The sequence below is a fragment of the Lampetra fluviatilis genome, chromosome 1 (genome assembly GCF_964198595.1).
Source record: "Lampetra fluviatilis chromosome 1, kcLamFluv1.1, whole genome shotgun sequence".
NCBI classification, from domain to species: Eukaryota; Metazoa; Chordata; class Hyperoartia; order Petromyzontiformes; family Petromyzontidae; genus Lampetra; species Lampetra fluviatilis.
This window is the reverse complement of record NC_136275.1, coordinates 39,153,653-39,176,702: the sequence shown is the minus strand read 5'-3', so window position 1 is coordinate 39,176,702 and position 23,050 is coordinate 39,153,653. Positions and strand designations below refer to the sequence as shown.

Here is a 23,050-nt window from a genome sequence, read left to right as displayed (position 1 = left end):
GTGTACTGTGTACCAGCTAACCCGTGTACTCTGTGTGCTGTGCACCAGCTGACCCGTGTACTCTGTGTGCTGTGTACCAGCTAACACGTGTACTCTGTGTACTGTGTACCAGCTAACCCGTGTACTCTGTGTGCTGTGCACCAGCTGACCCGTGTACTCTGTGTACTGTGTACCAGCTAACACGTGTACTCTGTGTACTGTGTACCAGCTAACCCGTGTACTCTGTGTACTGTGCACCAGCTAACCCGTGTACTCTGTGTACTGTGCACCAGCTAACCCGTGTACTCTGTGTGCTGTGCACCAGCTAACCCGTGTACTCTGTGTGCTGTGTACCAGCTAACCCGTGTACTCTGTGTGCTGTGTACCAGCTAACACGTGTACTCTGTGTACTGTGTACCAGCTAACACGTGTACTCTGTGTACTGTGTACCAGCTAACCCGTGTACTCTGTGTACTGTGTACCAGCTAACACGTGTACTCTGTGTACTGTGTACCAGCTAACCCGTGTACTCTGTGTACTGTGTACCAGCTAACCCGTGTACTCTGTGTGCTGTGTACCAGCTAACACGTGTACTCTGTGTGCTGTGTACCAGCTAACACGTGTACTCTGTGTACTGTGTACCAGCTAACCCGTGTACTCTGTGTACTGTGTACCAGCTAACCCGTGTACTCTGTGTACTGTGTACCAGCTAACACGTGTACTCTGTGTACCAGCTAACCCGTGTACTCTGTGTACTGTGTACCAGCTAACCCGTGTACTCTGTGTGCTGTGCACCAGCTAACTCGTGTACTCTGTGTACTGTGTACCAGCTAACCCGTGTACTCTGTGTACTGTGTACCAGCTAACACGTGTACTCTGTGTACCAGCTAACCCGTGTACTCTGTGTACTGTGTACCAGCTAACCCGTGTACTCTGTGTGCTGTGCACCAGCTAACTCGTGTACTCTGTGTGCTGTGCACCAGCTAACTCGTGTACTCTGTGTACTGTGTACCAGCTAACACGTGTACTCTGTGTACCAGCTAACCCGTGTACTCTGTGTACTGTGTACCAGCTAACCCGTGTACTCTGTGTGCTGTGCACCAGCTAACTCGTGTACTCTGTGTGCTGTGCACCAGCTAACCCGTGTACTCTGTGTACTGTGTACCAGCTAACCCGTGTACTCTGTGTACTGTGTACCAGCTAACACGTGTACTCTGTGTACCAGCTAACACGTGTACTCTGTGCACTGTGTAACAGCTGACTCCATGTACTTCGCGTGCAGCGTCCCTACCCGTTGCCGCGGCAACGCGCCACGTGACTCGCAATGGCCGCCGGCGAGGCGTCGCAGGTCGTCATGGCAACGCGGCCTGGTCGCGGGTCGCCATGGCAACGCGGCCTGGTCGAGCTGGCGGCCCTAGGCGAGGAGAAGGCCCCGAGTTGATCGCGTGGCGCTGCCGTCGTTCTGGTCGCTGAACAATTCGCGAGAAATTCGTCTCATCGCTCTCTTTGCTGTGCATTTAACGTGTGCACACACAACTAAGTGGTCGCGCAGTAAGTATGTTTGCCTTTTTATTCGGCTTACGGTAAAGCCACGATTTTATTACTGGACGGCTGTTGTACAGTGTGGTCCGGATGTATTGTGACCCCTTAATGAATTGACCCATAACACATAAAAAAAACATTTTACATAATCCTTACTTTTAAAATATACAGTTTTAGAGAATTAAATGGGGGGTCACAAGACATCAGGGCCAGCCTGTACTTAATCGCTCAAGTATTGCGCTCGGTTCGACCGTGGCCGATACTTTTTATTTATTTAAATTTATTAAGATATTGCTACCAAGAAAATCCCCCTTTGAGATGGAATTACTCGCTTTAAAAGGTTGTCCAGGATGTAATATGATGACATAGCAAACACGCAACGACACGTGTGTACGTATATCACGCCGTACCTATTGAGGCGTCAAGGGAGTGACGCTTTAATTTGCTATTGCTTTCACTTTCATGATAAATAACGATATAATTATAAAACAATAAAAATTATCACGACGTTTCGACTGCAACACAAGCAATCATCATCAGAATTTGTATTGGTTTATATTTATATTATTTTATTATTTCCCTTCTACGTGACTTTACCGAAAGAACCAAGAATATGAATCCCTGCAGTCACGAAAGCTTTAAATCAAAAGATAAATACTGTAACGACTTCACGAATCTCAATACCCATACACTAACGCAGCGATTAACATGTTAGAACAATTTCAGGAAATGCAAAGAAGAAGGACTGAGCGAGTCTCTGCGCAAGATTTACGAAGCGCAGACGAGAGAATTGACACCAAACGGAGAACGTCGCCTTTGAATCCTGTCACGGCGAAGAGTTCCAAGACCCCAAGAAATGCAGGTGATGATGTTGCGCAACGAATCTTAAATGACGTCACGCGATTTTGGACGATTTTTGACCCCCCCCCTCTCCCATCGGCGTCACAAAAAGTCAGACCCCCCCACCCCTCAAATATGACGTCACAAAGCTCTGCCCCCCCCAAAAAAACATGCTTCAAATCGCTTTAAAACACATTCCTGCGGAAGGAGCTGGTAGGAACGTTGGGTTGCTCGGTCCCCACCCAGCCCCTCTCCACCCTCCCCACCCAGCCCCTCCCCACCCTCCCCACCCAGCCCTACCCTCCACACCCAGCCCCTCCCCACCCTCCCCTCCCCACCCAGTCCCTCCCCACCCAGCCCCTCTCTGCACGACGGACGGACACAATCCCCTGTGGGCTGGTGTAACCAGGAGGTCCCTACCAGTACTATTGTCATTGTAGTGCGTATTTAATGTGGCGCTGCACTCTGATGTAGGATGAAACACGTTTTAAAAAGGAGACATTGGAAAGCTTAAATTTTGCATAAAATTCACTTAAATATTCAACGTCTGCAGTTCAAAAGCTGCAGATGTTCAGAATATTATATTGAAATTATCTTACAATTATAAAATATTAAAAGTAATTATAACTATAAAAAAATACTTGAAACTTTGTAGTAGAACGAAGAAATATGGAGAGTACAAATATAACAATCATATAATAATTCCACAGAATGAAAAGCCCTGGTAGAATAATTAGAATCAAAATGTTTATTAACAATCATTAATTTTTTTTTCAAAATATATGCTTCTCCATTCTGCCATGGAGAAGCAAAATGCTCCTTCATGGAATAAATAAAAGGTGACCTTAGTACATTTAAATAATCAAATAGTTAATAATGAAAATAAATAAAAATTAGTGTTATAACAATTCTATATTTATTTAAAGTTGCGCATTTTGATGTGACATTTCTCAAACCCCCTCCTCCCCCCTCGTCACACATCGTCACAAATGTCTGACCCCCCCCCCCCCCAGGTGCGTGACGTCATTTATGGACGGCTCCTTAACATACCTGTCAACCCCTTGTCAGTGCCCTACATTATTACAGACCAATTCAGACCTTATTGGTCACCCCATGTCCTTTATAAATCTCAGCGTTCATCCTACAAAGTCACATCACGAGGGAGAAACACAAACAAATTGACACTTTTTTTTGCCCGTATTGAAACGGCTGTACGCCATATGGACCTGAAAACTCAATTTCCCTGTACAAGAATATGGCAAAACCGTATGGGTTGACAGGGTATGTAATAACGCGCTTCCGATTAGCACGGTGGACTACGAAAAAGTTCAACATACGTACAATAACAGTTATGAAACATTCCCCCCCAATATTGCGTCGTCGTGTATTTAACGCTCACGAGTGGACGCCGATATGTACGTTGAACTTTCGCACCGTACGCAGCCAACCGTTGTTAATCGGAGGTGATTTATTCAATGGTTTTGTCTTTTCTTCTCTCTCGCGCCCCCACAAATAGGTGACAGTTCTGAAAGAGCGGCTAAAAACGGCGACACCTCGAGGGAGAAAAACACCCACGGGTTGGTCTGCACAAAACAAGGTTTGGGCGAAGAGGCGTCACCTCATGTGAACCCACGTGCCCGCGCGTCCACGCTTGGGGATCTTCTGGAGACCCTGAAGTTGCTGGAGGACGAACCTGATACATCGCCTAAGCCCGACAAGTACGCGTGGATTGACAAGGTAAGAGCCATGTTGCCCCTACTGCGATTTGACCAGTGGTTTATCGACAAGCCGTTAGGCTAACTCCCTACTCGCTATGTCTGAGATTTTAATGACTTGCGAACTCCAAAGGATTGTTGTGATTGCTGTACTACTTTACAAATTGCACATTTGGCTGCAGCTGGAATACTGTTGTCATATCTGGGGTGGAGCACTCAGTTCCTACCTCACTCTTACCAATATAGTTCAACTCAAAGAAGTCAGATTAATTGATCACGTTCCTTCAGAGTGGGCAGGTAGGAACTTGGTTGGACAGCGCATTCGTGCACGACAGACAAATATGCACGACAGACAGACAAATAATCCATGGTGGGCAGTGTGGTACTGTTGTTCCTACCTGTATAAATATCCAAACTCACTGGTTCACAACCGTCACTCGCTTACCGGCGGTCTGTTACCTCCGTATCACTCTTCTATCGCTGCTATCCCCATTAACTTCACTTGATGATACCTCAACTCATGTGAAGGACTCGGTCTACCCAGCACACTGCGGTTCTCAACTTGGGTGAAGTTGCTGATGGCCAATTAACCACGTCTAATGTGGCGTTGAAGTATACTCCATCATACATCTTTACCCAATAAAGTATTACTGCTTCATCTTATATATTTTGTGTCTATCACTTGCGTTAATTTTTTTGATTCACATATAACAGTAAAAATGAAAATGAACATTTTTGGTTTATAATTATTACTACAGCTAAGCACGGTTTGGTAACTACATTGTTTAACTGCCTGGTGTGCAGGGGGAATCGCCCATGGGCAGCCCTACTGAGACAGCCGTGCCCTCCAATGCCGCATTAACCAATCTCATGGAGACATTGGAGCAGATGGAGAAAAATGCGCAAGATATCACCACGACTTTAGTTTCACCACTTCCAGCAGAGGTAAGTCTGTTTCTCTGCATTACAGTTTTTACGTAAGCACTTCGTGGAAACATTCCAATGTTATATATTGTATGCTTGTTTTAATGAAATCCCACTCGGGTTACAAACGGCTGCAAAAAAAAACTTGCATATTAAACATGCACAATTTTGGTGAGGTACACGTGATTGCACGGGTTGTTCTCCGGTATAATCATAGAATGCAAAAACGGATAACCAAAAAGACCAGAAGATGTCCATCCCTAGCCCAGTGTTTCCTGGATACATGCCATTGTATTGTGTTATTGTTATCTCCACCATGGAACAGAAGGTGAGTGCGTCCTTGAATTCGTTGAGTGGGTAATCACTTTGATTTGACTTTTTTTTCTCACCGCTGCATTTGGCAATTTAAGAAATTACTTGGTTTGTAGCATCACGGTTATGCTTTTTGAACTGTGTTTTAGTTTGTTTTGTATATCTGCAGTAGAAGATTGAGCAATACTTTGACAATACCTGTACGGTATGTTTGTGTGCACCAGGTATGTGAAGAAAGATATTTTTCCCAGATTGAGCAAGAATCGGCAGAAGTGACAAGTACCTTAATAAAGATGAAACTGGAGCTGGAAGAGAAGAGAAGGAGTGTCCATATGCTGCAGACTGCTCTGGTGCGTTGTGGCAAAATGTGGCACTTTGTGCTATCGTTTATGTTTGTGAATGATAGATGTGTGCATTGTTTTAATCACACTTACAAGTTATGGAATAAAGTAAATGGGCATATGTGAGTACATAATGTGCAGAGGTGCATTGAAGACTTTGTGTGAGGAAATTACATTTCATAAGATGTGGATGCGAGTATTGGATAAAATATTTGTAAGGATAACTGCATTATAAGTATGCGAGGAGAAATGGTACTCCCAACTGAAAATGTTTTCTTGAGAAACATTTCAAGGTTAACTCCAATCAAATTGTCAGCAGCTCCTTCATCAATCTATGGTTGTCAATCATCGATGTTTTCTAATCCAGGATCCACCTCTCAAACCCCTATTGGCTATTCATCATCAGTTGTGCTTCCGTTAGAGTTGTGAGTAAATAAAACATTGACCTGATGCCAGCTTTTCAGTATCGACAAGAATAGCAATTATATTTTTTGTTAATTTCTTTTAACCTATCTATGTGACTTTACCGAAAGACCCAAGAATATGAATTCCTGCAGTCGCGAAAGCTTTAAGTCAAGAAGAATAGCAATTGTTATTCTGGACGATACAAGCCTGCTGACACTAATTTCAAGCAGCTGGTATCACTTATGATTAGGCTGGCCAAACCCCACAGGCCAGTTTATGCCATGCCAGGTTCCACGCATCCCAGAACCCACCACGATTCTGTCCATCCCACGATCCTGCTAAGAGTTATATTAAATTTCAGGGATTGAATCGCGATTCAATGCTAGAACTTATGAGAATGTAGTGCCTCTTACTCACCAGCGTGGCGAGGTATGCTCAAACAACCCTAATGACTGACGTGGTATAAGAGGCTTACATCTAACAGTGGATTGGGCTGGACGTTATTATTGATTGATTCTGTATGTACTTACAGCCAACAAGTAATTAAAAACAGAATGTTAACGGGTGTTGTCTGTTGTAAATTGGAGTTCTAAACTCTGAAACATCACGTGCAAATTTCAGGTTCACTTTACCAAAAGCTGATAAAAAAAAATGAGCTTCATTAATGTAAGGTTACCCACGTTTCCTTGCAAAAAAATGTGACATCTCATCGAACTGTGATCTGGTTAACTTTAGGCTACGTGGCTTATTGGGATGTGTAAAATCATCTTACTTCCTACGTGGAAACAAACATGAAAAGGATATTATTGTTTGCTTGTTTTATCACTACTTATATTTTACACAACAAAACTCACGATTGTTATGCCTTGTAGTTTAACTTTAGCGCAGTGTCCTTAACGTTTAACAAACACAAACCGATGTGTTTTTTGAAGCGGTCTTTCCATCGATATCTAGGCTCAGCAGAAGGAACTCACAGTTAGGTATGCAAAGGATGCTGATCGCGAGAGGCAACTTCAACTCCAACGACAAAAGGAGCATTATGAGACAGCCATCCAGCGCCACCTCTCCTTCATTGACCAGGTTTCCCCTCTCTTCCACTATAATTATCATCATCATCGTCATCATCGCTCTTGACAAATAAATGTTGATCTTAAGTAAAGCAAGCTCAGCATTATTCAACGTAAATACAGTAAGAAATTCAAACTGCCAAATCGCTGTTCGTGGTGCTGACGTTAGGAAAAAACCGCGACTTTTTTCAAATTTTCTTGTTGTGGATTTCACACATGATGATGATTGCTTGTATTTCAGTCGAAACGTCGTGAGAATTTGTATAGTTTTATATGTGTATTATTTCATTATTTCCCTTCTACGTGACTTCACCGAAAGAACCAAGAGTATGAATCCCTGCAGTCACGAAAGCTTTAAATAAAAATTCAGTCGTTGTTACATTGCTTTATCTCTTTGTGACTAGCTAATTGAAGATAAGAAGAACCTGAGTGAAAAGTGTGAGTCGGTTGTGAAAGAACTGCAGCACATTGACGGGAAGTATGCAAGACGCCTTCAGCATATGCAAGAGCAGCATGAAAAGGTTTTTGGCATTTCCCCCTACCACTTTATTATTGAACTTTGATACATTGAACAGTCTATGTCTCGCCTCCTTACTGACCACTAACCACCCTTTATATCCCAGTATATAATACGTGATGTATTGTTCTCCACTGAATTCGGCTGCTTGTATTCCATGGACAGTTTTACAAGTTAGTGTAGATTTCTTCAATGTTGAATAACTTATTTTGTCTTTATGTAACCCAAGTCGCCCTTGCAAAATAGGCAACCTTTCATATATCACAATGGGTTTCTTTTACTGGTAGGAACCTTCTGGTTACACCAGCCCACAGGGGATTATTGTGTCCGTCGTACAGGAAGGGGCTGGGTGGGGAGGGTGGGGAGGATGGGGAGGGGCTGGGTGGGGAGGGTGGGTAGGGGTTTGGTGTGGGAGGGCGGGGCTGGGTGGGGAGGGGTGGGGCTGGGTGGGGAGGGGCTGGTCACCCCGTGGTGCCCTTATAAAACTCAACGTTTAACCTACTCACGCCGGCTTGTGCCCACCCTCACAGTCGGGCATATTTGCGGAATGCACCACGCCGCCGTTGACCCTGGCCATTGACCGAGCAACCCAACGTTCCTACCAGCTCCCTCCGCAGGAATGTGTTATTTGGTTAAATCAGGGGTCAGCAACCTGCGGCTCCGGAGCCGAATGCGTCTCTTTAAAGACTGCCTCGTGGCGTTATTTATTTAGGACCACCATCTCTTATTCACCACACAGTGCATTGCGGCTCTCGTATTATTGATTTTTTTTTACCCAATTTGATCAAAAAATGTCTCTTCTTGTTATTTTGGTTGCCGACCTCTGGGTTAAATAAAGGATACTGACTGGCTAACAGGACAACAATCTGCCATCGTTTTAATACCATACAGCGATGGTATAACGATACGTTCCATAAGTATAGTCAGTTTATTTGATACCACTCTGAATACATGAACACGTATCATGAGACATTTATGCATGGTATTTGTTCCACAGGAGGTAAAGAGGTTGAAGGATGTAATGGCAGCAACAGAAAAACTGAGAAGAGAAAAGTGGATCGATGAAAAGACCAAAAAAATAAAAGAAATAACAGTAAAAGGTAACAATGCACATTTATTTTCTAATGTTTTTTTCATTGCACAAGGAAGAAAAATCATGCATACACATTGATTCTGTAATGCTTTCTGACATTTGGTTGTCAAAAGGATTTAATTGGCGATGACGTTATGTTTCAAACTCCACAACGAGATGATGTGACATGGCACATCCATGAATGGATTCCTTATGGCTGATGATGATCATTTAATTTCTCATAAGTCACTTTATGACATTACAAGAATAGTAATATGTGTAATCAATCTAAGGAAATACAGAAAAAAACTAATATTTTGATGTTATATCACACATTTTATTAAAGACATTTTCCTACTTGGACCATTTTAATAACTAATTTTTAGCACTCAAAAATTTAAACGATATGTGTATGAGTAGCCTGCTTGTGTAGAGGAGGAGTATTGTGAGTAGCCAATGAGGGTGCGACCAGGAGGAGGTGCGAGCGGGTTAATAATAATAGTTCAATTTATAACGCGCGCAAATTTGCAGACGTAGTGGCCGCAACTCAGAGTTGACAGTCAAGGATGACGCAACGTCACGGGTTACGTAAGGGGCTTTGGAGAGCACCTTCGGGAATATGGGCGGAGCCGAGCAGGGGGGAGGAGCCTCCCAAAGGGTTCTTAAGGGGGGGGCCGTGACGGAGGGGGATCGTCGTAGGGAGCGAGGGTAAGGATCGGCTGGAAGAGGGTCTCTCTCCTCGCCACGGAGCGGTGTTGGTTGAACCCCTGCTCCGGACAGACGAGTAAGAGAGCCCAAAGGGTAGTCGAGGGTTGAACCCAAATAGTGATCAGTGTCCGGGGTAAAGGACCGAGACAGAGTGCACCTACACGGGTGTGAGCGTAGGATGCCGAGTGTAAGAGTGTTTTATTAAACGGCAACAGCCCTTATAGAATTCCTCGTCCCCGCGTGGTTCTACTACACTCGTAATGCCATCCAATGGCTCCTCGCTGCCTCTACAGATGAGCAATGCATATGGTAATTTCTGCATGAGTCGTCCATTCCGTGCTACCAGAGCTCTTAAGATAGGTCCTACTAATTTCCGCAAACTGCCGCAAATTTGCCGCAAGGTAGTGCACATTTACTGGTCCTGTTAATGAACGTAAACTACCACATACTTATCACAAAGTACCACAAACTCCCGCAAATTTACTGCAAAGTACGACAAAGGACCCCCCCTCACCCACAGGCCCCCCACCAGTCGCCCCCCCTTATGGCTCCCCCGTGCACCCCCACCCGCGCGCCTTGCATGCCATCCCCCCCCACTCCCGCACCATCCCCCCCTCCTGCATGCCCCCACCCTTAGTCCGGGCTCCCCTCCATTCCCCCTCCCCCGCCAACTCGCCTCTACCCCAGTGCCCACCAGCACGGGTGAGAGGGGGTCCTTTCTCGTACTTTGTGGAAGTTTGTAAATCTGCAGTCGTTTGCTGTAATTAGTAGGACTGCACTAAAAAAAATGTTCATTCATGGACGTAACCTGTTTCTGATATGGCATCGGTTTATGACCGCAAAATGTGACATAAACGTATCTTCGTCATTCCAGGCCTGGAGCCAGAGATCCAGAAACTGATCAGCAAACACAAACAGGAACTGGCACGACTCAGTGGACTTCATGAAGCCGAGTTACAAGCGAGCGATGAGCGTGCTGCCAAGCGTTATGTGCAGCAAATCCAGGAGCTCCGAGCCCAACTGGACAAGGAAAAAGAAGCTGCATGCCAGCGGGAGAGAGATGTGGCACAAAAGCAGTGGGTAGTATTCCATCTCCCTGTTATGTTATATGATGGCCATCGTGTAGCTACTATGCCACCACTCTCTGGAACTCCTTCCCCAGGCAACTATGCATGGTCACCTCTCTCTCTGCTTTTCAGCCTCTCCTTAAAACTCTCCTATCAAACGCCGTGCTCTCTGGCCACCTTAATGGATACTTGTCTCCTTCCCTTTCATGGTCCTTTCTATTCTCTTCTATTCTTCCTATGCTATTCTGTGCTTTTGAGACGTTTGTTACATTTCGATTTAAAGCTTTCGTGACTACAGGGATTCATCTTCTTGGTTCTTTCGGTAAAGTCATGTAGAAGGGAAATAATAAAATAATAAAAATTAAACATAATAAAATTTAATTCTCACGACGTTTCGGCCACAACGCAAGCAGCCGTCCTCAGGTGGAGAGCAGGTCTGTCGAGAAGATTCTGTTCTTCACCTGAGGACGGCTGCTTGCGTTGTGGCCGACACGTCGTGAGAATTGTATTTTATTATGTTCTATTTTTATTATTTTATTATTTCTCTTCTACGTGACTTTACCGAAAGAACCAAGAAGACGTTTGTTACATTTCTAAGGCTCATGGCAAATTCAAGTTATTTGAGTTGTTTTTATGTAATGCCCCTGCAACCCTGCTGTGTACATTATTCTTCGCTTCCCTGCTCAGTCTACAATGCCAATTATTTACCGCAGAAAGCGTCACTGAATCTTTAAGCCCATTTTTTAAGATAATTAAAGATTATAATCTTTCCTTGCTTGTTTGGCAACTACCATTTATGAGCATTTGGCATTCAACAGCAAACCAGCGTACCCGGAAGGGAAGCAGCTGTAGAAATTACGTATTCCTGTGACAAGGGGGGCGGGTCTCCTATAGGACCACTCTTGATGTCCCACAAAGTGGTACTCAATTTAATGTTCCCAGAACAGATGATGGACAGAGTCAACTTGCTGAATATTAAAAAAAAACAAACCAAGATTGGATCTTACAACCTTCTGATTGCGAACTACCCGCTCTACCACTGAGCCACCTACCTGTGCTACAGTGAGATGTTAACTACCTCACTAGGTATACAGGAGGTCGTGGGTTCGATCCCGACCCTGACGCCTGTATATTTCGAGTTTGCCTCTTCTCCCCGTGGTTGCGTGGAATTTCCTCTGGGTCCTCCGGTTTTTCCCTCCACATTTAGAATCAACATGCGTATTTGGCATGTTGCTAAAAACTTCCAAGTGATGCTAAGCCACTTCATTGAGCTATCATTTGTGGCTGGGTCACTTCTGAAATAGAGCTATTTTGTGGGCCTTACTTGGAAAAATAAAATGTGTTTTTTTAAATACTTATTATATCATGTGTTCTGCAGATAGGGTCTTGTTATTTTGCGTTAGAAATTCTTCTTGGCTATGGCGTCATGCAGTGTGTCACGTGCTGTTTGGAATGAGAAGCTATGAGCAGGCGTTGATGGAGGAACAGAAAGCTCTGCACCAACAGAGACTGAGAATTGCCGCAGAGCTGAGCCAAGAAAAAGAACGACTGAGCGAGCAGGCTCACAGGTATGCCACAACGCAGCGCATTTCTGCACGACATTTAGTGTTCCACATTTAGTGTACACATTTTTCCAACGAGTCAATAAGTGATACCTATGTAGACACACATTCAAAGGTAATGCTTTTCTGCTTGATCGAGTCCTATTCTGCACCTGTGGCTATACAGGCAGAGGGCTGATCTGGAGGAACTACGCAGACAACTGGAGAGGAATTCTATTACAGCCTGCCAGGCACTAAAAGAAGAGTACCACCATGCCAAAGAAGAGCAGGAAAAACGACACCAGGTGGAGTTCAATGCCAATTCAAGAACTCTAAATAAAGCTCCTGGTCTCTGTGTGGAATATCCATACATATTATTGACCAGCCAGGTGGCTAGGTGGGTTGGCTTAGGCCATCATCACTTTGTGGGAAGTCAACAGTGGTTAAATTTCGATTTCAAGCTTTCGTGACTGCAGGGATTCATATTCTTGGTTCTTTCGGTAAAGTCACGTAGAAGGGAAATAATAAACTAATAAAAATAAAACAATACAATTCTCACGACGTTTCGATTGCAACACAAGCAATCATCATCAGGTGTGAAAAGAAAAGAAAAATCTTACGTTGTGAGAATTGTATTTTTATTATTTTCCTTCTATGTGACTTTACCAAAAGAACCAAGAATATCAACAGTGGTTGTCCTATGCAGAGACTCGCCCTCGCCGGAGAAATGTAGAATATCCAACTCTGGATCAGGGTTGTAAACTGGAAATGAGGATTGCCCCAATGCTCATTTGAACTTTCATATGGATTATCAGGGGAGTACCATATCACAATGTTAGAAAAAAAGTTTTTAATTATTAGGTTAAACCATAATAGTCATGACTTTAGATATTAATAAAGTATTACATTTGCACCTTCGATTAGCATGGTTGGTTACTTACAGTGCAAAAGAAGTTCAACATTCATGCATGCAAAATACAAGTATATGTACTTCAAAACATGTTTTGTAAAAAGCCCTTGAAGCACAATCTTTGTGTTTGTGTCTGGTTGTCTCACTATTAGGGATCTTGTATATGTAACCATAGAATATGTTTTCTCAATTAACATCGATAACAACGTATGGTATTTAAATATTTGGAGCACATGATCCACATAGTTACAATATTTGACCTATTACTACTAAACCGTTGCTAGAAATTCAAATTGTTGTCGGGCCAAAACATGAGTAACTTCTGTTGGGAAGATGGTGGCATGTTTAAACTATAGTACCGATTTCAACATTGACAAATCTGCTTGGTGTACTTTTTTCTGGCACACATGACGAATTAATGTGCCGGCGTTTCTTGTGTAGGTAGAATTGCTGGGGTATAAAGAGCGACTTGAAATTGAGAAACAGACTTGGGAAGAAAACTACAGGAAAAAACAGGTTTGAAATCCGCAACTAATCACAACACGGGAACCTCATTTGCCAGTAAAAATATGATAATTGGTTCTTTACCCTTCTATCTGGCAACAAGTTTTGTTGCCAGATAGAAGGGTAAAGAACCAATTATCATAATCACAACACCTTTTGACAAATTTGTTGTAATTCGTAATGAAGGTGTTTGGATGAGATCACGTAAATATAAATTAAGTCCAGAAACAGGGAGACTTCTTCACAATTTTGTCAAATCGCCTGATGAATCTGGTTGTAATCGCCAGCGAAACGTCGTACTCAAATTGTAAATGTTGTGGGTTTACTCTCTGACACACCGGTGCGCTGAAGTAGTAACTCATTGGAACTTTTGTTTATGTGACAAACCTTCATCTAATTGGCTGTGTCGGAGTGATGGTGGGTTAATGATACGTTTATATTTAAGCCATCTAACCCAAAAACCTTTATGTATAATATTGGTCGCGAAAGCCTAAGTGTTAAATCAAATTTGTTGTAAGTCTGCAGGTCATGGTGAGTAGTCATCTGTTCTATTAATGCAAGTTTATTACCACTGCCGACTTCACCAATGGAAACCTTCATCTCAGTGATTATTGGTTCAGAGTAACCGGCTGAGTGGCTCAACAGTGAGCGGCTCGCAATTGGAAGGTTGTGAGTTCGAATTCTGGTTGGGGGTTGACTTAGCCCATCATCCCTCTGGGGTTTAAAAGAATAAGTACCACTTTGTGGGGAAGTCAATAGTGGTTGTGCTATGAAAAGACTCATCCCTGACAGAGGAATGTGGAATTTTTACCACCAGCTCAAGGCTGTAAAAAAAGGTGAGCACCATCTGAATGCTCCTGGAGCAATAAATCACTTTGACAATTTATAACAATTTTTTCATTTATTTTTGCATTGTTTATAATTTAGATCCAGCAACATATAGGATTTGCACCTTCGATGAGCACGGTTGGCTACGTATGGTGGAATAGAAGTCCAATGCACATTTAAGGTCTGCACTAGATGATTTAAAAATGGCACGTGAAAACACCTCTTTTGGTGATGCAGGAGGCCTGGCTGCTCAGTCGTGAGCGGGAGTTGCGCGAGGAGGTTCGCAAGACTCGCGATGAGGAGATTGAGATGGTCATCCGGCGGCTGGAGGACGATGCTACAGCTGCGCGCCAAGAGTGTGATCGTGCAGCCGAAAACAGGTCGAGTAATGTGCGTTGAAGTGTTCCCTCGTTATCCGCGAACTTGCTGTCCGCGATTTCGGCTGTCAGCGGTATGCATCTGGAAGTCCACGTGACTACTGCATCGAGAGAGAGAGAGAGAAACTGATGAGATAAAGTGATGCATGTATGTATGTATGTTGAACTTCTTTCTCTCCGTACATAGGCAACTGAGCTCATCGGAAGTGCGGGTGGTGAGATATAAAATGTTGGGAGATAAAGTGATTAGAGATGAAGTTACGAGAGAGAACGTGATGTGAGAAAGTGTTGAGATAAAGTTACGAGATAAAGTGATGGGATAATTTCATGTATTGAATATGATATATTTATTTAAGGTAATTAATAAAAAATATACGTTTTCGTAGGCCCAGATAATTATCTGCAAAATGTGCTACTCACGACCATCTCCAGAACGTACAACTTGTGAATAACGAGGGAAAACTGTACTTCTTTACCCAGAAAAGGCAGACTGAATCTAAAGACTCGACATTGAGATGTTTGGCCAACACATATTGAATTGTATGATTTAAGCTATGGTAGGAAACCGCAGAACCCGGAGAAAAACCAATGAAGAACAGATGGAGAACATCCAAACCCCACGCGTGGAGACCACCCCCCCTCCTCCTCCCACAGTGGAATTGAACCCAGACTCTTCTTGGTGTGAGGCACAAGCGTTATCGCTGCACCACCCGGCCACCCAAACTGATTGATTTATATTTGATAACACTATGGGCCTTACAACGGCAGTAATAATTATCTATATAAAAGGTCAATTTGTGAATATGTGTGTGTGTTTGAAATGTGTAGCATACTTCCCAACATGCAACAAACTTGAAATTTGGCACGTGAGTAGCTTCCAGACTGTACACAATGCAAAAAGTATAAAAATAGACTTTTGTATTTTGGGGGGCGCAATAATGGATATATTATTCAGGGCAAGTGAGCGGTGACGTCACATCTGTGATGTCACCCGCATGCGGCATAGTCACGCAGTGTGCCTGCTGACGTCACGCATCCCCCCCCCCTTACCCTCCGCGTAGGCCGCGTATTAATCCAAGACAAGAATCCAAGTCTCGGGTGAAGCCGGGTAGTAAAGCTAGTTTACATATATAAGGCGCATTTCTTCCGTGGATCCCTATGCACCAGTATTAGGAGATTTGGTATCTCTAAATAAACATGATCCATAACCTACATTTTATAATAAATTGAGTGTTTACACTTTGTTGTGGTGGTGACAAGGGTTGTATTGCACATGCAATGTTATCATTTTAACACGTAGGCTTTTGCGACCAATATTCATAATCAACGTTTTTTGGTTAGATCGCGTTATTTATAAATGTGAAGAGTGAACTCTTCAACACACCGGTGGGCTAAAGCAGTGAACTATTTGTCTTTTGTCAACTTGACACTTTTTTGCTGATTGGCCGTGTCGGGTGGTGGAGGGTTTCGACACATTTATAAATAACGCGATCTAACCCAAAAACGTTGATTATGAAATGTTATCATTGTTCGTCACACTACCAAGGGTGTTAGATTGTGAGTTATTCTTGGGTGCAACCATGGGATGAAGCAAATGGGAAAAGGGAGTCAGGAATATTGTGAAGCAGAATTAAAGGACATCCCAGCTCGGTCAGTGCTAGAGAGTCTGCGGTAGGAGTTGGCTATACACGTTGGTGCATAGTGACGTCTGTGTGTAGGTGCTCGCTAACAGCACTTCTCCCAAAAGTCTATGAAGGCTATACGGGGGGCCTTTTTGTAGTGGTTAGCGCGTTATGTTACGAACCCAGTGACCTGAGTTAAATTCCTGCTCACCATCACCAATGACGATTATCTGAACCGGTCCTGGGCCTCCCCTTGGTTGACTCAGTCTCAAATGAGTAACTGGTGTGGTATGTAAAAAACCACCACTAGGGAGACAAAGACGGCCAGCCATGATATTGGCCGTTCACCCCCTCATGTGTCATGCCGGCCTTCATAGGTGCTCGCTAACAGCACTTTCCGTAACAGTCTGTCAAGGCTACGTGGGGGATCTTTATCTTGTCTTTGTCTCACGTCAGGCTGCGACGTGTGCGAGAAATACAAGAGGCTGAGGTGCGTGAACTGGAGCAAGCAGAGAAGAGGGCTCAGTCGAAGGCTGTTGAGTTGAGGACCCGCTTAACCCAGGTGGAGGGGGAGGCTGCCCGCTGCCAAGGTTTGCTGCAGCAGAAGGACGCAGAGTTATCTGAAATGAATAAGGTAACAATGCTCACAGAGCTAAACATGCGCAATCATCATCAGCCATGATCTTTCGACTGCTAGATGACGGGCTCACTACAATGTCACCAATCCTCATTCTCCTGCGATGCCACAATTCATCTTCTGACTGTGCCACGTGCTGAGTTCTTCACTCCATCAGCACGTTGGACGTTCTCATGGGCAACGTCTTTCAATTGGTTGCCATTCCATCACCAATTTCGATCTCAACAATCGGGCTGCAAGCTACATGCCTGGCCTGTCTTTCTGCAGAAAACTCATTCGAACGACCCTTTTTCCAATATGTCTCTGGGTCACCCTTAACCGAAGCCTGGCCTTCCAAATTCATCTAGAGAAAGACCCAAGAATAGGTCAATATTGTGTGCCTTGTGTATGATGAGGTGTTGTGTTGTGTGCCAACGCGAGTGCAGGTGAATTCACAACTGATGGAAGAGCGGAATCGCCTTGGTGCTGTACTGAGGCAGGAGTTTGCAGAGCGACTGGCGATGACGGAGGAAGAGAATCGGCACCTACAAGCTGAGATGACGGAGCTGAGAGCACGGCAGCATGCAGAGATACAGAGGGTTCATCAGGATAAAGAAAAGGAGTTGCAGGAAGTGCACCAGAGGTAAGTACGTGCAGACGAATGCGTAGCTCCACAAATTCCAAGTTGAGCTCAATTTTGCAGGTTATGGTCTTTTGCTCCGATTTTACCAATTAAAAAGTGTGATGTTGGAAAGTGATGTGGTTGTTGTCAATTTATGTGTGTTTAGATTTCAGCCTGTTAAAAACACGTACATTCTTAATGGGTTTGTTTAATTAATTCTGATACTCAAATTTACGTCATGTCAAAATGCAATATTTATCTCTTTAATTTCATCATATTTTAGCTTCTTGAGTTTTGGACACTGCTGCTAAAAATAACAATTCTAAGTTGTTGAATACGGTACAATGTAACTTTCGAATTTTCGTGGATTTTAATATCCATTGTTGATGCCCATTTAAGAAACCTTAAATGGCCATAATTATTTCAACATTTAATAATAAAGTCTTGCAATTGGTAGTTTTATTTTCTATATTTTTTATTGTAATGTGTAGTTTTTACATTTTGTTTTATTATTCAGAGTTAAAGCTGCCATTGTGAAAAAAGAAGAAATGGTGAACAGTTTAAGGAAGCAGCATGAGGTTTGTTCACTAAAAATATTAATGTTTTAAATCACACGCATTTAGTTTCATATTTTACTTTATATTGTCATAATCATAATCAAATGGTCAATGATAGGCGTGGGCTTATGATAATGTAAATCCCTCGGCTATTTGATGGATTACTATAGAATCCAATGATCGTTATTATAACAGATGATGCTGCATATTTCCAAGTTGAGTGCAAATGCCATGTGGTTCGTGGCACGGTGCTTTAACGGCAGTCGTGTGCTGCAGGCTTCTGTAAAGCGCGCAGAGCATCTTGAAGGCCTCTTGGAGCAGCAGCGGAAGCAGCTACTTGGGAAGTGATCTGCGTAAGGTTTCTATTGACCTGTGTGTTGAACTTCTTTCGCACGTAACAAACCGTGCTCATCGGAGGTGCGAACCTCATTATGGTTCAGTGTAGTTACAGGGAGGCTGTTTACTGATCCTATTTGATGGACCTTGTCGCGATGTTGGGATGACAATGTTTCACTGTGCCCCCCTATTTCCCAGGAACCCAGTATTTATTGAATTATAAATGTAAGTGGAGTCCAATAGTGGCTGCAGTGAAACCAATTTGTGTGCGTGCTTTTCGATGCCACATTGTATTGTGAGCTCACTAGGCATTTATAATTAATAAAGGCATTGAGATATTTATAATTGTTAAATACATTAACTGTGGTTTATGTTAAAATACTTTTACTGTGGTTTATGTATTTAACAATTGCATGTTTTGTATGTGGGAACATTATAGAATCTAAACATTTGTATCGTTGACTGACAATTTCAGTGTTGTTAGGATCAGATAAATGCATTTGATTAGATTTTTTAAAAACTAAACTCCTACTTCTATGACAAAAGTAAAGCAATTCTAGTTTTGAAGTTTTCGTGACTGCAAGGATTCATACTCTTTGGTTTTTTCGTTAAAGTCACTTAGGTAAAAATAAATAAATGAAAAAACAAGTAAAGCAATTTCAAAAGTGCCTGTCCTATGCTCTGAGCTTTCCAGAGCCATTCTCTGCTGGCCGTGTGGATTTTGGTGAGCTCAGTGACTTGATTCACATTACTACAGGTGGTCATTGTAAGTTGTGGTCCTTTTGCTACGATTTTACCAATAAAAAAAGAGCGTGATGTTTGAAAGTGGTGTGGTTGCTGTCAATTTACATGTTTCTAGATTTCAGCCTATTGAAAACACGTACATTTTAATGGGAGGGGTGGAGCTGGGTGGAGAGGGGAGGGTGGGGAGGGTGGGGAGGGGCTGGGTGGGGAGGGGAAGGGCTGGGTGGGGAGGGTGGGGGTGGGAGGGGTGGGGCTAGGTGGGGAGGGGCTGGTCACCCCGTGATGCCCTGATAAAATCAACGTTTAACCTACTCACGCCGGCTTGTGCCCGCCCTCACAGTCGGGCATATTTGCGGAATACACCACGCCGCCGTTGACCCTGGCCAATGACCGAGCAACCCAACGTTCCTACCAGCTCCCTCTGCAAGAATGTGTTAAGGGATTTGACAGGTATGAAGTAACGTCATCCATGAGCAGCGGGCATCTAACATTCAACCAATGAAAGTAACTTTTTTTTGGGTCACGATACACACGTGAAATTATACGCGAATATGTTTTGATGTATGAAATTATTTATTTTAGTGTAATGGCTGGAAGAAATAGGACAGAACAAACGAGAGATGCAAATCCCGAATCAACTATCGATTGTTGGCTACGTATGGTGTGAAAGAAGTTCAACATACATTAAAAAACGTTTCATGCTGTGAAGTCTCCACTTTATTTGAAATTTAAAATTACAATGCTAGACGGTACTGTTTTGAATTGACACACATTGCAGCATTACTAATATCAAGACTTGGAATATCATAAAACTTCTATTTATGCAATACCTCTCTACATTTAGTTACGTAAGTATGCATTCCTAATGAAACACTTTAAACATGGACTATAGAGTACATAATAGGATTAATTATTGTCTCGCAAGTTATCTAAAACCCTTAAACAATCAAACAGTTCCATTAAAATAACTGACATCACTTAATAAACACATACACACGAACAAAACTAATTAAAGATCATAAACAAATGTGCATGTCAGCATGCTTCAGTCACTATCAGTCTCATCGATCACAGCTGATATCAACACGATTTCCATCTGACTCACGTGATATGAAAAATGGTGATAATAACCGCATTAGTCACCTGATAATCCGGCAAGTACTTAACACATCGACATTTACGAATGTGAACAATGTGGAAATGTGTTTCCGTCACTTTGAACTCGGTTTCCTCGGATTTTGTAGTTGATCAAATTTCCAGATTTTGCATCTGCTTATTCGTAGGAATGTGCTCCATTTATATCATACACGACTATACCTGAACAAAACTATACAACCATGGTGACCAATAACTGATGCGTCCGAAAGTTGAAAAAAAATAACCCGGCAATGTTACTTGATAATTTCCCACACCTCCGATTAGCACGGTTGGCTGCGTATGGCGCGAAAGAAGTTCAACATACCTAATTGGGGTCTTATAGGGGTTAAACATGTTCATGGAATCAACTCTAATCAGACGGTACCCCTTCATAATTTCCAGTTGTCAACACTGGTGGATGCAGCCAGCACTATCATGCAATGTGGGAGTCCAGCAGCCCAAGGGTGGCTAGCCACTCTGGGAACCTCTCAGTGGGAGTGTGCGTTTCCTGCAGATAGAACTATAGCTCCAGCCAGCATCGTCTTGTATAAGTCAGACTTGAGGTAGCGTGGATACGAGTCCTGTCAAAACAAATCATTTCAAATGTTATTGTGTGAAAGCAATCACATTTTAAGATGCTTCCCAACGCTGTGAATATCTCCCGTTTACAGCCTTGTGCCAGTGGTGGAAATTCCTCTTTTTGTGGCAGGAGCAAGTCCATAGGACAACCGGTGTTGAGTTCCCCCACAGGAAAACATTTTATCAACCCTGGAGGGATGATGGGCTGAGTAAACCCCCCCAACCAGGATGTGAGCCGCTCGCCCTACTGCTGAGCCACAGGGCCATTCCCAAGGCGCTTTACAAAATAAAAATGATCAAACAAAAAGCACCCCTTTTAGAGTAGAAGGGGTGGAGGGGTTAGGGTGGGGATATATAGGAGAGAGGAGAGAGCAGCACTGTGATGCAGCCCATGATGGATGGGTATGTACCTAAATAACACATTCCTGCGGAGGGAGCTGGTAGGAACGTTGGGTTGCTCGGTCAATGGCCAGGGTCAACGGCGGCGTGGTGTATTCCGCAAATATGCCCGACTGTGAGGGCGGGCACAAGCCGGCGTGAGTAGGTTAAACGTTGAGTTTTATAAGGGCACCACGGGGTGACCAGTCCCTCCCCACCCAGCCCCTCCCCTCTCCACCCAGCCCCACCCCACCCATTTTTGATGCACAACGGACGGACACAATAATCCCCTGTGGGCTGGTGGAACCAGGTGGTTCCTACCAGTATAAGAGGGTAATCGAGTATATTTACGTGATACTGTGCTTACCTTCTTCATTAGCATGTAAATGTGTGTTTGGGCTGCCTCGAGAACGTAACGATGTGGAGATTTGAGCCCTTCCAACGTCACCGCCATCGTCTTCGCGTCAATGTTGATGCAGTGTTTAGCCCAGGGAGCTAAGAAGTCTCTAAAAATGGCAAACGGATTCATGAATGGCAAGTTAACGAACACAGATAGTTTAAAAGTTACCCGAAGCTGTTTTAAGAATTCAACACGGAAGCTTTCGCAGCCGCTCGTGCTCCCACGTGCGGGTGTTCTGGTTGATCTTCTTGGTTCTTTCGGTAAAGTCACGTAGAATGGAAATAATAAAATAATAACAATAAAATTAAAATAAAACATAATAAAATAATTCTCACGACGTTTCGGCCACAACGCAAGCAGCCGTCCTCAGGTGGAGAGCAGGTCTGGTTGGGCTGAGCAATGCGCGTTTCTTCTCTTTAAGCTTTGGCCACGCACGCAGCCCTGTGTGGTGAACGCGTTGTGTGGTGAACGCGTTGTGTGGTGAACGCGTTGTGTGGTGAACGCCTTGTGTGGTGAACGCCTTGTGTGGTGAACGCCTTGTGTGGTGAACGCCTTGTGTGGTGAACGCCTTGTGTGGTGAACGCCTTGTGTGGTGAACGCCTTGTGTGGTGAACGCCTTGTGTGGTGAACGCCTTGTGTGGTGAACGCCTTGTGTGGTGAACGCCTTGTGTGGTCAACGCCTTGTGTGGTCAACGCCTTGTGTGGTCAACGCCTTGTGTGGTCAACGCCTTGTGTGGTCAACGCCTTGTGTGGTCAACGCCTTGTGTGGTCAACGCCTTGTGTGGTCAACGCCTTGTGTGGTCAACGCCTTGTGTGGTCAACGCCTTGTGTGGTCAACGCCTTGTGTGGTCAACGCCTTGTGTGGTCAACGCCTTGTGTGGTCAACGCCTTGTGTGGTCAACGCCTTGTGTGGTCAACGCCTTGTGTGGTCAACGCCTTGTGTGGTCAACGCCTTGTGTGGTCAACGCCTTGTGTGGTCAACGCCTTGTGTGGTCAACGCCTTGTGTGGTCAACGCCTTGTGTGGTCAACGCCTTGTGTGGTCAACGCCTTGTGTGGTCAACGCCTTGCGTGGTCAACGCGTTGCGTGGTGAACGCGTTGCGTGGTGAACAGCTCAAAGCGCAGCCCAACCCAGTAAACCCGCGCCTGGAATCAAGGGTGGCACAGTCGGGTGTTTTACAATCGGGTTTAATTGTCTTTTTATATTAAACCCGATCATCTGAGATTGGGAGAAATCCGGTTTAATTGGTTCTAATTGCAGAACCGCACTTCTCAACGATGGGCTTCATCCATTCCAAGCTAAGGAACTCACTGGCGCCCACGATTGTGGAGGAGAAGGTCGTGTTCATCAAGACCAACCTGCCCGCCGCATTCTACGACTACCCCGTGCCCGACGCCCCCCCCCCCCCCC

General features: G+C 44.0%; 1 protein-coding gene and 1 long non-coding RNA gene across 4 annotated transcripts; one reads left to right on the top strand and one right to left on the bottom strand.

The window, feature by feature from the left end:
* The first annotated feature begins 1,298 nt into the window (after positions 1-1,298).
* Positions 1,299-23,037, top strand: CEP131 (centrosomal protein 131). 3 transcript variants are annotated; one of them, XM_078862502.1, is made up of 17 exons: positions 1,299-1,530; positions 2,248-2,383; positions 3,878-4,098; positions 4,881-5,021; positions 5,537-5,662; positions 7,013-7,138; positions 7,530-7,646; positions 8,640-8,742; positions 10,297-10,498; positions 11,950-12,057; positions 12,218-12,335; positions 13,382-13,456; positions 14,510-14,652; positions 16,728-16,905; positions 17,334-17,530; positions 18,027-18,087; positions 22,901-23,037. In XM_078862502.1, the coding sequence occupies exons 2-17, from the start codon at positions 2,251-2,253 to the stop codon at positions 22,940-22,942; spliced, it is 2,091 nt and encodes a 696-aa protein (XP_078718628.1). In that variant the 5' UTR covers positions 1,299-1,530; positions 2,248-2,250; the 3' UTR covers positions 22,943-23,037. The 3 variants fall into 3 exon arrangements, with proteins under 3 accessions (XP_078718628.1, XP_078718613.1, XP_078718621.1); XM_078862487.1 differs by lacking the exon at positions 22,901-23,037 and adding an exon at positions 18,343-19,227; XM_078862495.1 differs by lacking the exon at positions 22,901-23,037 and adding an exon at positions 18,343-19,227 and having other exon boundaries at positions 2,237-2,383.
* On the bottom strand, positions 19,921-22,233 carry LOC144935765 (uncharacterized). The gene is made up of 3 exons (XR_013637346.1): positions 21,976-22,233; positions 21,608-21,746; positions 19,921-20,864 (listed from the first exon to the last, which is right to left on the bottom strand). It is a non-coding gene; the product is annotated as an uncharacterized LOC144935765 (long non-coding RNA).
* Positions 23,038-23,050: the final 13 nt, after the last annotated feature.